The 16,787-nt window shown below is 37.4% G+C and overlaps 1 protein-coding gene across 2 annotated transcripts in view; it reads left to right on the plus strand.

The window, feature by feature from the left end:
* The window catches only part of LOC148944371 (putative inositol monophosphatase 3), a 173,619-nt gene that overhangs the window by 84,007 nt on the left and 72,825 nt on the right, over nucleotides 1–16,787 (plus strand). For both annotated transcript variants that reach the window (XM_089100217.1, XM_089100216.1), the window contains one exon: nucleotides 7,512–7,657. In XM_089100217.1, the coding sequence (XP_088956343.1) occupies nucleotides 7,512–7,657 (146 nt within the window). The remainder of the gene's footprint in view (nucleotides 1–7,511; nucleotides 7,658–16,787) is intronic.

Below are 16,787 nucleotides of genomic sequence, written 5' to 3' on the forward strand. Positions count from 1 at the left end.
CAAAACTTAAAACGAACAGAAACTATTTGTATGGGATTGGGTTCGCCCCCTAGTCAATACCTCGCTCTTTTCGCTAAAGATTTTCTAGTACTTTCGTAAGAGCTATTTATTCTAATTAACGACCTTTAGGATTAATGGGTCATTCTTAAAGAATTTGAAAAAATTCGAAGTTTAGCGTAAAGAGCGAGGTATTGACTAGAGGGGTGAACACCCCTATACGTAATAAAAATATACGAATATAGAAGTTCGTTACGTAAGTTAATTCGTAAGTTAAATAGTATTTATTACTAATAATAACGTTCGTAAATAAAACTAAACAACTTTCGAAAAAGCCATTTAGCCAAAAAAAGTAAAATAAATATGCAAATTTTGTTTTAATTATTCATGTACGGTGAGCCAAAATCAAAACCCGCATTAATTTAGAAACGTTTAGACATTAGACAGTTTAGACAGTTTTAACATTTAGACAGTTTTTTATTCTTGTAAAGAATAGAGTTGTGAAAAAGAGTCAAACTTCAGCGTAAAGAGCGAGGCGTTGAGGAGAGAACAGCCCGTTTCATTTACGGAATAATTTCTTTTCGTTTTAAGTTTTAATGTCGCTCCTTACTTTCAGTTAAAAAAACTTTTTTTTTTTTATTTAATGAAGTGAAGAACGAACAGAAATTGATTACGAATAATATCATCAAACATAACTTATAATTGGTGCACAAAAGAATCTTATCAAACAGTTCGTGGTAACGAACTGTAAGTAAGGAGCAACCCGGCTCAATGGTAACCGAAACTCTAGAAAACGGGTTTTTGATACCAATAGATACATAAAAAAAAAATCAGATTTCAATGCTGATTTCAAATATATAACTTTCATCAAGTTTAATGTTACCCATCAAAAGTTACGCGCCTGAGAAAACTTGGCTGATTTAAAAAAAAGGGGGAAAGACCCCCTAAAAGCTATAGAACCTTAATGAAAATAACACCATCATATTCAGCATATCAGAGAACCCTACGGTAGAGGTTTCAAGCTCCTATCTACAAAAATGTGGAATTTTCTATTTTTTGCCAGAAGAAAGATCACGGATGCGTGTTTATTTGTTGTTTTTTTCCCAGGGGTGATCATATCGACCCAGTGGTCCTAGAATATCGTGGGAGGGCTAATTTGAACATAAATTAAAAGTTATAGTGCCCTTTTTAAGTGAACAAAAAGATGGAGGGCAACTAGGCCCCCTCCCCCGCTTATTGTTGTCCCAAAGTCACCCGATCAAAATTTTGAGATAGCCATTTTGTTCAGCATGATCGAAAATATGATAACTACGTCTTTTATTATGACTTAATCCCCCGAAGTCCCCAGGGGGAGGGCTAAAAGTTATGAACTTTACCCAATGTTAACATATAGTATTGGTTGTTGGGAAGTATACAGAAGTTTTCAGGAGGGTATTTTTCTGGTAGTGGCGAGGGGGGGGGGGGGGTCGGGGGTTATATTGGAGGATCTGTCCACGAAGGAAGTTTTCATGGGGGAAGGGAAATTGCCATGAAGGGGGCGCCGGATTTGCCAGCATTATTTATTGGTTATTGGGAAGTATACAGACATTTTCAGGAAAAAAAAATTCTGGAGGGGGGGGGGCTAGAGGAGGGGGTTACTCTGGAAAATCGTTCCGTGGAGGATGTTTCTTTGGAGTAAGGGACATTTCTATGAAGAGGGCGCCGGATTTCCAAGCATTATTAAAAAAACGATCAGAAATTAAATTAAAAAAAACTAGTTTTTTCAACTGAAAGTAAAGAGCAACATTAGAACTTAAAACGAACAGAAATTATAACGTATGTGAGGGGGTTCTCTCCCAAGTCAATACCTCGCTCTTTACGCTACATTTTTTTTAGTGCTGTCAAAAGAGCTATCTATTCTAATTAAACGGCCTTTGTAATTCAGGGGTTATTAAGTTTAGTATTACTCATCAAAGGCTACGAGCCTGAGAAAATTTACCCGATTTTTTCAAGGGGGGGGGGGAAACATCCCCTACAAGTGAAAGATTTTTAATGAAAATCACACCGTCAGATTCAGCGTATCAGAAAACCCTATTACATAGGTTTCAACCTCATATCTGCAAAAATCTGCAACTTTGTATTTTTTGCCAGAAGAAAAATATACGAATATAGAAGTTAGTTACGTAAGTTAATTTTTAAGTAACGTCATAACAAAATTTAGAGACACCCATTTATCAAAATAAAATTATATTTTTTTTGCAAATTTTGTTTACTTACTCAATGACGGTGAGCCAAAGTAAAAGTTGCATTAACTAAAAACCGATCAGAAATTAAATAAAAAAACAAGTTTCTTTAACTGATAGTAAGGAGCAACATTAAAACTTAAAACGAACAGAAATTATTCCGTATATGACAGGGGTTGTCCCCGCCTCAACGCCGCGCTCTTCACGCTAAATTTTGACTCTGTCTCACAACTTTATTTTTTAAAACACTAACAAACTTTAGCGTAAAGAGCGAGGTGTTGAGGAGGGGACAGCCCCTTTCATAGACGGAATAATTTCTGTTCGTTTTAAGTTTTAATGTCGCTCCTTACTTTCAGTTTAAAAAACTTGTTTTTTTTATTTAATAACGAACAGTAGCGAAAACGAATAATCAGGTTAAACTTGAGACAAATAGAAATTACCACAACAAGGAGCTTCTGCCTCCTACACCTTCCAACGGCAAGAGTGTCAAGTGCAGCAAAGACGACCAGTGGCCAGTTCAACATCTGCGTCTCATAGTGAACTACTTGTAACGTTAATACAGGTACCTAATGCCTACATACAGATACCGTGATACAAATTTTGGCACCAAACAGATACCTAAATATAAATTTTAAACTGTTTATTGACAAAATTTTAATAATACTATTTACTTGGTAGACAGTGTCTAAATTGTCAGAGCAAAAACGGGCAGTGATGTAGATAGTTGAAGTGTTGAAGCAATTATGTGAAGTAATGTTTTTTAATTGGCGAATCAAAAAAATAGTAATCTAGTTGGTATTCTGTAACATCTGAAAAGAATGCATTTAAAAAGAAAACAGTGATGACTAATGGAACTAAACTAAAGGACACCCTAGACGGTCAATCATTTTGATCAAAAGCTTCTGTCAGTCGATTGACGTGTGCTTTAATCAACCTTTAATTGACTCTTCAATCAACCCTCAAATCTTGACCAAAGCTAATTTCAAGTTTAATTTTAACTCAGGGCCAGATTTTTAGTTTCAGTTCAGAGTCGGGCAGTGAAGTGTCTATCGTGTGTGAAATGCAGAATAATACTGATTGGGCTTTTCTTGCATGTACTTTGGTTGCGCTAAAGCGGAAAAAAAGAAAATAGGAAACGTCGTTGGAGCAAGGAGTTGTAAAAGATGAGAAGTCGCTTCACTCATGATCATTTACCGAACGTTCTGCGCGGTGTAGAACAAGAGAACTACAGGAACTTTATCAGAATGGACCAAGATAGTTTTGATTTTTTCTCAAGTTAGTACGGCACAATATAGAGAAGAAAGATGAGAACGGCACTCCTTTTCTCGTCAGATTGCACAACTTCGCTTTAAAAAGCATATTGTTAATAATTTTTTCAGCAGTTCGTTTTCGTCTGTGCATACCTTCTTCATTTTCATAGCCCAACCTTGAGCTAGAATATTCTCTTCTGTCCGAGGTTGCTTGAAGTATTCCGTTACTAAATCCACAAATTGGTCAGTGGAATCTATCTGACCTTTTTTTCTCTTTCCCTTTTTCCTCTTTTTTCCCATTCTGGCTGAAAATTCCACCGAAAAATTTCTTGCGGATGAACTCGGGTGAAAATTTTTTCTTAGCAAACTTTAATTTGCAAAAAAAACTTATTTTTGATGGTTTTTAAAATCATGCCGGTAATCCTCTCCTCCGTGGAAGTTTTCGATCAAAAACCCAGCAAAAGGGTATTTTTCACCCAAGGTTTTTTGGGGAGGCGAGAGGTGTAAAACAGAAACTTTAAAAAACGCATCAAAACTGTGAAATTGATATCTACTACCTTGTGATTTCTGGGAATAATTCTGGTCTACGATGTTATTATGAAAGTAAAGAGTAACATTAAACCCCGAAATGAGCATAATATATTCTGTATAGGATGGGGACTCCCCCTTCTTCGTCCCTTCCCCCACCTCATGATCGCAGAAATTTTGGAGTGTGCTAGTTTGATCAGAAATTGGGTGTTCTAGTCCTTTTTTTAATGTGCAAAGGGATTAGAGACCAACCAGCCGCATAGGGTTGTTATTTTCTGAGGGGAGATTTTCCGCGGGGGGGGGGGATTTTCCAGTGGGATAAAATCCGCCTACCAAATAATAGAGTTTCTACTGCTGGTACAATAAAGTACAATTATTACCTCTGTTGTTTCTGTTTCACCAATTTCAATCTGATCTCTAATGAATGCAAGGTCATTGTAGTACCACATGGAAGGTTGTGGGATGTCATCTGCTGACGCTACAGACTTCTTTTTTTTGCTCGATCACCTTGTATTCGCGATTGAAATTCGTTTTTAAAACATTAATTTTCTTTTTTCGTTCGAGAACTGTATAATCTGGCTTCAGTATCTTTACCGCCTGCAATATCCTCCCCAATGCTGCACTTTTCTTATTTCGGTTAAAATAGTCTTTACTTTTAACTTTCCATAGTTCGGTGGTCGCGGTGTAACTCAATTAATAAACAAATAAAATCGCGCTCCACATTTTAGCTTTCTTCCAGTATATCCTGAAATCTTCCATTGCTGTTGGCGCGGGACTGACGCAATATTTGAACAAAACTAGTCTAGACGGTCAATCACTCTCGTCAACCGATTGAGTCATTCAAACTTTCTATCAAACACTGTCAAAGCTTGACTCAAGCGTCAAACAGGCTCCTAGATGGTCAATCATCCTTTAATCAATTGATTGACGAAAGCTTTTGATCAAAATGAGTGACCGTCTAGGGCGTCCTTGACTCTTTCAGACATACTGATACATGTATATATAAAAGTATTCCTGGAAGTTTAAGCAGTAATAAATTAATCAGTGCCACTATATAAAAAAAGCTATGCAAAATGTAACTTGTTTTCAGTAAAATGCAGATGGCACTCTAGGCTTAAGGGGGTTCGAGTTGGCGGTAGCCTCACTCTTATCAGAGTCAACGCAGTTGTGTTGCCTGAGTTACGTACTTGCTTTAGACGAGACACAAACTGTTCAACCCAGCTCGTCCTAGAAACACCCGGACCAAGTGCTTCCACTGGTTTTTGTCTTCCGTTTATGGCCGAAAAAACTCCAGCCACGCCTTGTCGCACTTGTAACCATGCTTTTGGAATCCCCCAAGCGGTTCGACATCCTTTCTGACGATGTTATGCCAAGATTTAATTTTGCCAATTTTTCTGCGAAGAAGGGTACCTGCTAGTAGTATCTTGTGTGTTAGGGTCTCTTTCAGATGCCTCCTGACGTGACCTAGCCCCTTGACATGCCTTTTCTTGATCTCGGTGGAAACGTCAAGCTTTTGCCCGCAAATTTTCATCAGCAGTTGGTTGCTCATTCTTTGTGATATCCTTATGTTGCTATAGATCCGTAGACATTTTTGGTCGAAAGTATCGAGCTGGTGTTCTTCCTCCGCCTTGGGGGGCCAGATTTCACATCTATATTAAAAAATTAAACGCACGCATGCTGAGTAGATCCTGAGTTTCGTGACGAAGTGGATTCCTCTTCTAGTCCATAGGGCTTTGCGGAGCTGGCCAAAGACTGGCTCAAGCTTCGCTAATCCTGCTTTGCATCTTACTAGAAGCTCCATCTTTAGTATTTATTGATGATCCAGGATATTTCAGCTCTTTGCCTCTCAATAGATTCCCCGTTAATGTATACAGAAGTGTTCTCTTTGGTTTTTAAAGATACTTCGTTTCGGGGGGTACTAATCGCGGGTCCTGTCTCACTATCAGCATACGCTACTCTTTCTATCATATGTTGTGTTTTTTGGCGAGGTGTGTGAGTAGTTTACCAAAGTCAGTATATTCAATGTCAGCTATGTAGATTAACATCGGGCGCCCACTGCCCTGTATCTAAAAAACTGTTGAACCTACAAAAATAAAAAATAAATAAAAAATGTAGAGAATTTAGTCCTTTACAGTGTTTTCAATAAAGAAAAATAGTATAATAAAATAGCATAAAATAGTAAACAGTATAATAGCATTAATAAATATAATTGTAAAAAACATACAAAAATATTCGATTTTTTTTTTCTTTCACCTTTGACATCTGTAGTTGCGTCCACCCTATGATATGTAAGAGTAGAGACAAATTTAGTGTGTTCTCTTCAGGGGCGTCGTTTGAGGGTGGCGAGGGGGGGGGCAGTGCCCCCCCCCCCAACAATGTGGGAAAAGAAATATTGTACATCCCACGCACTTTGACTATCCAGATAATGACCCCTCATGCCCTCCCCCCAATAAAAATGCTGGAGATTCGCCCCTGGTTCTCATAAAACTTTATGAGTTTATAGATGACTGTCTCAAATTCCGGGATTTTTACCCTTTTTGGCTAAAATGACTGGACTATAAGAAGAACTAGTCAAAGTTTGCCATTTGTAAATGGGCGGCAATTAAACATCTGCTTTCCTTAATTCCAGATAACTTGATGGTATCGAGTATTGCATAAAAGAGCTTAAAAGAGGAATTAAAGAACTTGAAACCAATCATCAAACTTAAAAACAAAAAGGAGTAGAACTACCGCCCCCCTAAACCTTCTAAAGGCCCAGTGTACCTTGCGCTTTACTCAAACCTGGATATATTTTAAACATTTTCCTTTTCTATAATTATAACATTAAAAAATCAAAAATTGCTGGGACTTCTAGGAATTAATATTGTTATATTTTAAACTATTGTAATAGTTCTTTCCAGTGCTCCTACTTTTTATGGTGAACTACTTATTAGTCTTTGACCTACTTATTAATCTTACTTACTTTTTCTTCTTTTAGTCGATGTTTTTAATAAAAATAACCATGTTGTACAACATTTCTTTTGTTATCAGCCTTGCTGTTCTTTTTTCTTTTTTTGCTTGTGTGTGTGTTCATGTTTTGTTGATGTATGACAGACAGAAATCGCTCTGCTCGAAATAAAGGTTGTTTTCAATAAAGCACAAATGTCACTCTGACCCTTAGAGGGGTAAAGTTCAGGGGGATAGTAGCTGCTCTTTTTGGGCTATATTTATTTAGTAGCACCTTAGACAGATGCTTTGCTTGGCAACATGGGGTAAGGGTTTGATTATTGCTACCGCAAGGTTTGGTGACAGGCTTCCTGGCTGACCCTCTAAGAAAGACCCAACAATTGGACCATTGATTTGACACCCTATGCGCCGTCAATGGCTCTAAAGTATGTTTATTCTTATCCTTTATCCTTATATTTTTAATCGAAATTTTAATGGTTAGTGTAGCGAACTAGGATTTTAAATTTTATCTTGCTTTGCTTCTAACTTATATGCATATCGTCAGATTTATTTTGGCACTCTCTTGCAGAAAACCTAACTTCATACGTGACAACGATGGCGTGCATAGCAGTTAAAGGAAAACCCGTCATAGGTGCTATTCACTATCCTTTTGAGGGAATAACTTATTGGGGATGGAATGGAAAAGGTGTTTCTTCCAATCTAAAAGTGGCACAGGTGAATTTATACTTGAAATTGTTTCTGCTTTTTGTTGTGCAAATAAAAATGAAATAGTGCTTTGATCTTTACGCTTGAAAGTATGTTCAAGAAATTTTTTCTTGATTTAGAACACCATTGCATCCTAGCCCTTTTTGCCACAGGAATTAATCCCGTACGAATTAAATTTTGTCCCAAAAAAAATCATTGAAAATTGTTATTGGAAAAGGTTTTGGATGGATTTATGCATTAGCCTGGCCAATCGTGAGTTTTTTTTTTTTTTTTTGTAGATACAACAAGATCATTATCTGTTGAGTTTTGGTTATTTTATAATGTCCTGTTCTCCCCATATGTCAGAAAAAGTTGCAGAAGTCTTATGTTTCTTACGTGAAGTCACTTTCGTTGCATGTGTCCGTTTGATATGTTGTAACGCAGATGTATCCTGAGGATGTTTTGCAGACAGGTATGCTCAAGAACCTTCAGTGCATTTTTATCCAACTTAAGTTTCGCATCCGTAAAGAAGGATGAACCAAAACCAGATATATTCGGACTTTAGTGCGTACACTAATTTTGCGCCGATTTCACAATGGTTTGCTGAGGGAAGAAAAGTCCGTCTGTACTTTCTGAAATGGATATTGGTGTCTGAAGATCCATCAATACAAAGCTAGGAGCCAATGTATGAGAATCTGTCGACCTGATCCAACTGTCTTTGGTTTACAGTTTGCAAAAAAGGATCAGCGCGGTCTATTACCATAAATTTTGTCTTTCCTGCACTGACTTTCAGGACATTGCGATTAGCCCATGTCACCACATCGTTGAGTATAGTTTGGGCTTTTTCTGGGTCTGAGAGGATTCCAATATCATCAGGGTAATCAAGGTCTTAAAGTGAATGATGTTGTCCAATCTGAATCCTGAGTGAGAAGATATGGGATTGTCAAGCACCCAATCAACACAGTAATTGAAGAGAGTCGGAGACAGGACGCAGCCATGTTTCACTCCGAACTCAACCAAGAATTCTTTGTCTCTCCTCCGTAACCTCGAACTCGGCTCTCTGATTCCTCATAGTATGCATTTTAAAAAATAGGAATGCCCCTGTTTTTAGAGGCATTCCGTCATTCTCTATAATCTTCCAAACCTGTTGGCGAGGGATCGAGTCGGAGGTGACAATGAAGTTCAAAAATGGCAGAAACAGGGGCAATCTGCTTTCAAACTGCTGGATAATGAGGCGAAGTACAAAAATATTGTCATTACAGCCTCTACCCGGACGGAAGCCGGCTAGGTTTTCACGGGTTCTTTTCTCCCTTGTCTTCTTGAAGCGGTTAAGGAGAATAATCCTAAATGTTTTTACTGCAATGTCAATTAGATTTATTCCACGGTAAATTTTGCACTCAGTTTAATCAGCTTCCTTGCAGAATGGGAGAATAACTGATGTCTTCTAATCCTTTAGGAAAATGTTGGTCTGTTCCATACTTCTTCAAGGATCTTGTGTTCCTGACTCCATACCTCTCTGTGAAGGGCAGGTGAAAGGTTCTAGGCCATGAAACACAGTTAGGATTCAGTAGCATATTTTTATTTTAAGGTAATGAAGAAAACCTGCCTATGTCCTGGTATAAAACCTGCCGGAGTGTGGTGTGTTAGACCCTAATGAGATAGCTAAAAAATATAAACATACCATTCAATGTAAAATTTAATGCTGCATCCACATGTACCAATTATATTCTTCAGAAATTCCATATACAATAATTAACACTGGGAGGATTCTGTACTTCTTGTAGATCAGGAGGTTTGAACTAGCTTGGGAGTTCCAGTTTTGGGGAGACAAAAGGATTCACGACAGGGCACTAGATTCTTGGTGAGGCGGCCTTGACCCTGAGCCCTCAGCAAGCTGGAAACTAAACCGAAACTAGGTTTTTCAAATTCACATATATGGAAATTCAAAATTTTTCGAATTTCCGAATGGAACTTCTGCAAGAAATTAGTGTTTTATTAAGATGGAGGATGAAATTTTGAATCCACAAGTATGCTTGTTTCTTAATTAATTCATTGTGGTCCCATGTTCCAAACTTACCATTTATTTCTCCCCTTTAACTTATTTTTCCACTTTAAACAATTCGTGGTAACAAACTGTAAGTAAAGAGCTATGCGGCTCAATAGTAACTGAAACTCGAATAAACAGAGCATTGATAACAATGGATACATCAAAAGAATTGAATTTTGATGCTTGTTAGAAAAATATGAAATTTACCTAGTGTAATGTTACCCATCAAAAATTACGAGCCTAAGAAAATTTGCCCAATTTTTGAAACAGGGGGGAAACATCTCCGAAACATCAAGTTATCCTAATCAAAATCACACCATCAGTTTCAGCATATCAGAGAATCCCACTGTAGAAGTTTCAAGTACCTATATACAAAAATGTGGGATTTTGTATTTTAAGCCGGAAGCAATATGACTTTTTTTTCTTTTTTTTTTATCTAGGGGTCTTCCAAAGAAAATTGGAAGACGGCTCATTTTATCGGAAATCAAAAGCTCTAGTGCTCTTTTTAAGTCACCAAAAATATTGGAGAGCAGCTAGCCCCCCTCCCAGGCCCCTTTTTCCTCAAAGTCGTCCAATACATTTTTTTATAGAGGGTGAACTTGGGTAATTCAGACCCCTTATCGAGTTTTTTTCAGCTTAATTTGGTCCCAAAAATTTTCTGGAGTTGCTGGAGCAATGAAAACTATTTGACGTTGTTCTTGGTCATGGTAGTAATGTTCTTCACAATCTAGAAAGTTCACAAGTTTTGTTGTTTCTGTGATTACTGCACCCATTTCAAAGGGGTTGGACTTGCCCCCTAGTTTAGGGTAAATCTGACACCCCCGGGCAGATCCTATGTATACAGAGATAAAAATTATGTCACCTTAAGACATGATAGAGGATACCTATATGTACAGAGAAACCATAAAAAACAAAAACTTTTGTTAATAGTTTGTATGTGCCATAGAGGAACACAGGTTTTCTGCTTACTATGGGGTAGTTCCGACAGTTTTGGTCTTACCTCCTACATAGAAGAAGTTTCCGAGAATTGTTCAAATTTTTATTTTAAATATGAAAAAGTTAACACCGTACTTCAAATAATGGAGACAAATTGTAATTTCAAGTTGTATAAGAGATTTTGTTTGTTATTTTTCAGATTAATTTCTATTGAAAAAAACAATGTCAATCAGAATCGGAGGGAGTCGCCAAAGCAAAATTTGCATTACTTGTGCTTCGTAGTGTGCTTTTTGTACAGCGTGATGACATGCTGAATTTGGAATGATGGTAGAGTGAAAGGACAAGCTGCAGAAAGCTTCAATGGTCCTGCAAAGATGTATTCTTTTCAACTTCGTCAATATCATCTTTTTTTGGCCAGTCATATGAATAGTCGGCTAGGCTCAGGCAGCGAAGATATTTTATACAGACAAGATTTTTGTCAGGAAAATCAAGCACCCATCCGATATACCAGCCTTGCTGATCACGTTTGGTATCGTATGCTACAGCATAGTATTGATTTAACTGTATGTTTAGATTCTTTTTCTGTTCTTCTTAATTCTCACTGTCAACAGTATAACTTATGTCCATTTGTTCAGTTGAGAAACCGAGAAAGATGTCAAAGTCTTCACTGGAAAGATCATTTTTCCAGCTTTTCTTTTTTTCTCTTTCTCTTTTTGTTTAAGCGCTCTCAAAGCCTCTACAGAAGTGATTATTTCAGCTTCCAAAGCAATTCTCTGCCTATCGGATGTCCTAGGTGCTGAGGCATCAAAAGGAGGGCGACGTGCTGAGTCCAAGAGAAGCTCTTCAAAGGATTTCTCCTGTGTATGAATCTTTTTTGGACTAACTAACCCTGAAATAGTAATCTGATCAGTCGCAGTATTCACTGTGGTCGTCACTCTTGTTAAATTCTGACTCTCTGATTTCTTTATCTAAACATATCTTTTTTAACTTGGCTGGATCAAACTTTGCCTTGTCACTCACATTCCAGTTGATACTTACTGGAATAGCAAAATCATAAATTCCTCTCACTTGAATTGATTTTTTAATCGGTGGAGGGGTAAGGTAAGCTACCCATATCCGAAGTAAAATTTTCTTTGCTTTGGTAAGACGTTACCTGGATGTGCTCTTTGCCAGTTCACGAGCTTATGCTCATGGGACGATTTCAGCCCTTTGAAAATAACTGTGTCAAGGGGCTGCAGAACATGGGATGCATGGGCTGGCAACTTGAGGATAGTAATGTTCTTTAGTGAAGCGAGCTCCACAAGAGGCAAGGATAAAAGGAGCCATGGCTGTCACGAATAAAAAGTGCTTTTCCTTTCACCTGAGGCAGGAAAACATCTTTAAAGCAGTTATAAAAGAGGTCTGCTGTCATCTATCCTTTCTTAGTAGCTGAAAAACATGCATCTGGATGGTCTTTAACTGGTAGCTATGAACTCCATGTATTTTTCCCCGAGAAAACTACCAGTCATGGTAGTTTCACACCTTATATATATATATATATATATATATATATATATATATATATATATATATATATATATATATATATATATATATAACATTATGAATAGTTGGCAATTGTATATCTAGGCTAGAATTGCAAAAAACTAGCCACTTGTATACACGGGGTAAATCCGACCCCCGTGTCAGAATTTATCCTGTATGGGGTAAGTCCGACATGTCGGATTTACCCCAAATTCGGGGTTTTTCCAGGGTAATTCCGACACCCCTTGTATCTCTTTACTGATTTGAGAACAAAATACTAATAAATTACAGTAATTACTTAAACTATCCTGTTAACTTATCAGCTATTTAGAATCGTTTTATCATCTCTCTATTCTTCTTCACTATCAATTAAAAATTGCTATCTACCTCGTGACCTACAAAAATACCTCCCAAAAAATTTTGAAATTCCTTTATGACAAAGCAATCGGAAATGGCGGAAATATTGAACGCTCTTGTCAAGTACCCAAACCAAAGGAAGAAGAATGCATACGGAACCACAGACGTCTTTAATCACTGAGCCAGATCAGACGGGGGAGTCGGAGTTACCCCTGGGTTGGACTTACCCAAGTTCACCCTTAGCCATTTTGTTCAGCATAGTTGATAGCTGCGAAATATTTCACGGCCCCGGGGGGAAGGGCTGCAAGTTAGGAGTTTTGCCCCTTACTTAAATATAGTATTGGCTATTAGGATGTATACATATATTTGTTTTTGGGAGGGAAGGGGGGGGGGAGGTATGGTGGACTAGGGGTACGTGGGAGAATCTTTCCATAGAGGAATTTTCCACGGAGGAGCTAGATTTATCGGCATTATTTAAAAAACGATCAGAAATTAAATAGGAGTCATTCTTAAATAATTAGAGCAAAAAGTCAAACTTATTGTAAAGAGCGCAGTATTGAGGAGAAGGTAAGAATTTTTGTTCGTTTTAAGTTTTGATGTTGCTCCGTACTTTCAGCTGAAGAAACTTTTTTCGTTTTTTATACTTAATAACTTACAGGAACAAGTGCCTTACTAGAGTATCAAATCATGTTTTGGTGCTCTCCAACCTAAAATTTTAATATAGTGCCTCCTTTAATGGCATGGATGGTCCAATGTCACAGTTAATGTGACATTTAATGCACTTCTAGAAAAATTACTAGAGGTTTTATTAAACTATATGATGAAGAAGTAAGTATGCTGGGTCTGATTGAAGAGCACTTTCTAAAAACTTCTGGGTAGAGAAACTTCTCTTCTCGTCTCTTTATTTCCCTGATTTTATGTCAAGGAAAAGATCATTATTAGCAAATAGCTCTCAGTATAAAAAGATAGTCTCGTCGGTCCAGTCAGTGCTGGTCGTTACTAAACTACACTCCATCGTCTTCAGTGCTGCCCCATTTAAGGATTTTTGTACTTACTTTCAGAAGGACGAGCCTCCAGTTCACACTTTAGCTTTTGAGCTGTGTGACCTCGTTATCTGTGCCTTTTCCTGTTATACAACTGGAGCATTTTCAGAGGAGGGTGGGGGGCATTGACCTAGCAGTGCGAGAACGTCATGACGAAGACGTATTCTTGAATTTAGAAAGTATCAACTGCAGCAGAAAGACTAGAGACTCTGGGAGGCATGAAACAAGAGCCTTTTGGTTAACGCCAACAGAAACGCGGTTGCGTTTCTGTTGAACGTTTGCTAACATTTTATCGCTGCTGCCTAACAACTGAAGGTGAAAATTCTCTCTATATAGAAGGAAGACGTGCTGTTCAACAGGAAATTCTTATGTCATTTTTATTTAGAAAAGATCCTCTGAGCATTGAAGGAGTACTAGCTGTTGCACGCCAGTTGCTGATTAGTAGTGACGTTGAAAGGCTGCAAGATGAGTAGCGTTTGATTCAGTTGGAAGATTAAACTTGGAAAGGCCTACTTGAACAACGAGTTGATAATTATGGGACCAATCTCCTCACTTTTAACAAGGATGGGAGTTACCCTAATTTGACAAGTTTCATGCGTGCTAGTCTCATTGTTTCACATTAAAATGCAAATATAGAGCTTGGTTTCTCCAAATCAAAGTTTTTGGAATAAGCGATCAAAAGATTAGATAACACTCTCGAGTCAAAGAATTTGGTGGGGCACAGGTAGCAAAGGCTAATTTAGATGCTCTAGAAGTTCAACATAAAAGGATTACGACTTGAATTTAGCTGTTTGGAAAATTATACCAACTGCTAAAAAAGGAAATAGGAGTTGTTCTTGTATGTATGAAGAAGTCGCCTAAAAAAACAACTTATCTGTTTGGCTTATCTACTGTCCCTTTTTATGTGCTATTTATATTTATTTATATTGTATTAGAACTAGCTATGTTCAAGTGAATGTCCAAAATAAGCGAGCAGTGCTTGGTATCCCGTTTTTTTTTTCAGGTAAATCCATAAAAGTTGGTCCCTAGTCTGGTCCCTTTTCTATCCCCAAAAGTCCCTGAAGTCCTTAGTTTCAGTCTGTTTTGTTTGTACGACCCCTGAAATGTATGAAAAAAATATTTGTAGAACATTTTGTTTTCATTAAAGCACGAATGACGTCGTGGGCTTTAGAACCTTTACGGTTTGGGGGAGGGGGAGAATTCTAGGCAAACTCCTGTTTGTACTAGTTTTGTTGCTTTTGAGTTTAAATTGAGTATCAAATTTAATTTTTACTCATTATAGGTTTATCTATTCGTCTTTATCAGTATTTGTCATCTTTGTTCCCTTTTGTATGATTTATTTTCATTTCCGTTATTTTTGGCTTTCATTTATTCTTTGGTAATAATTTCTGATCGTTAGTGATTTTCACAGAAAATGGTGATTTTCATAGAAAAAGGTGATTTTCACAGAAAATAGTATTTTCTGTGAAGCGCTAGTTTCTTTGCATTTTTTTCTTTAGCTTTTTCCTTGGAAAAAATAGTAATAAACACACATGCCTACTATTCTCCTTGGGAAAATTTGGAACTCTGTTTCTTCATAGATGGAACTGAAACCTCCGCTCTGAGGTTCTCATGCCTGTTGAATTTAATTTTGCAGTTTTGATGAGGATGCCCCCTCTGTTTTTCTATGATTGTACAGTATTTCTTGTGGTAATAACTGACAACTAGCCGATTTTATATATTTGCAATCAGAATACACAGTGGATTCTCTTGATGTATATATTTTTGGACTTTCTTTTTTTGTTTCAATTACTTTTGACAGTTGTCATACTACTGTTCTTTGTCTTAAGTGATTTTACAGTTACATTTCTCAAATAATTAAGGTGAGAAAAAAAAGGAGGGAAAGTCAAATTAAGGTAACTTAATAATAATAATAATATATTTATATTGCCCATTATAATGTACAAAAGCGCACAACTGACGGAGTAGGAAAAACAAGACACAATGAAATTAAAATCAAAACTAAACCATTCACAAGCCTATAAAAACACATTCAGGAAAGTAGAATTGAAATTTAGCCGCTTTCGAAACGAGTTCTTCTTTGGATAGCATCTAAGGGGATAGTGACTCCATATCTGGTCGATACAGTGGTGTTGCTAGTCTATAGGGGCAGCCGAAGCACGTATTTCACATATTTGTAAAAATGCTTTCTAATATCAGTAATATCACTGCGAGTGAAAAGCTGCCAAAAAGGCGAAAGTGCAAGCAAATGCGGGACTTCAAAAGCATTGTAAAGAGATCCTAGGATACGGCGGCTAAACTTAAATTTATAGCAACTAAACGGCCATAAGCTTTCTTACTCTTATTTGCAAAAATCTTTCAACAGAGTTTAGTTTGCACGCCAATTTTTTCCAATTGGTAATCCAAGGTGAGTTAAGTGATCATGTTCATGAATGACATGGACGTCCAGAAATAAAAAGACTGGCCCTTGGGTACGGTGATTAAAAACAGGGAATTCAGTTCTACTCTCGTTGAACTTTGGCCCTACTTCTCCGACAACACAGAAATTCTCTCTTATTCCAGTCTGCGTTCGACTAACTTTCAGAATATTAAAAGCATTGTAAAGAGATCCTAGGATACGGCACTAAACTTAATTTCATCATAGGCAGCACTAGCTGCCTATGATGAAATGAGTAATACCTAAGTAAAGAATGCCTAAGTAAAGAACGATGTGGGCACAATGTGTTTTTTTTTTTTTTCATAACCGGGCACTTCGTATCGAAAGAGTTGTCGTAGAAACATTAAAAAGGGTTCATTCGATTGGAAATTGGAGTGGCTAGTGCCCTTTTTAATAGTCCAAAGTGATTGGAGGGCAACTAGCCCCCCCCCCCCCACGCGCCTTATTTCCCAAACACATCCAAATCAAAATTTTGAGATAGCCATTTTGTGCAACATAGGTGATTTCCAGATAGAAAATATGTTTTGAAGAGGACACTCCCCCACAACCCTCGGGGCAAGGTTTTTAAGTTATGCCCTGAGGGTATATAAGAACGATGTTGGCACAATGTACTATTTATTATTTTTTCCTTTAAAGCAGGGCACTTCATATGGAAGGGGTCGTCGTAGAAACTTCAAAAGGGGCTTATTCGATTGGAAATTGAGAGTTCTAGTGCCCTTTTTAATAGTCGAAAGTTGTTGGAGGGCAACTAGCCCCCCCCCACCCCCACCCTTCCCCCAAACATATCCAATAAAAATTTTGAGATAGCCATTTTGT

This window comes from Artemia sp. Qi Xiang Cuo, chromosome 14, assembly GCF_049724085.1.
Source record: "Artemia sp. Qi Xiang Cuo chromosome 14, ASM4972408v1, whole genome shotgun sequence".
Lineage (NCBI taxonomy): Eukaryota > Metazoa > Arthropoda > Branchiopoda > Anostraca > Artemiidae > Artemia > Artemia sp. Qi Xiang Cuo.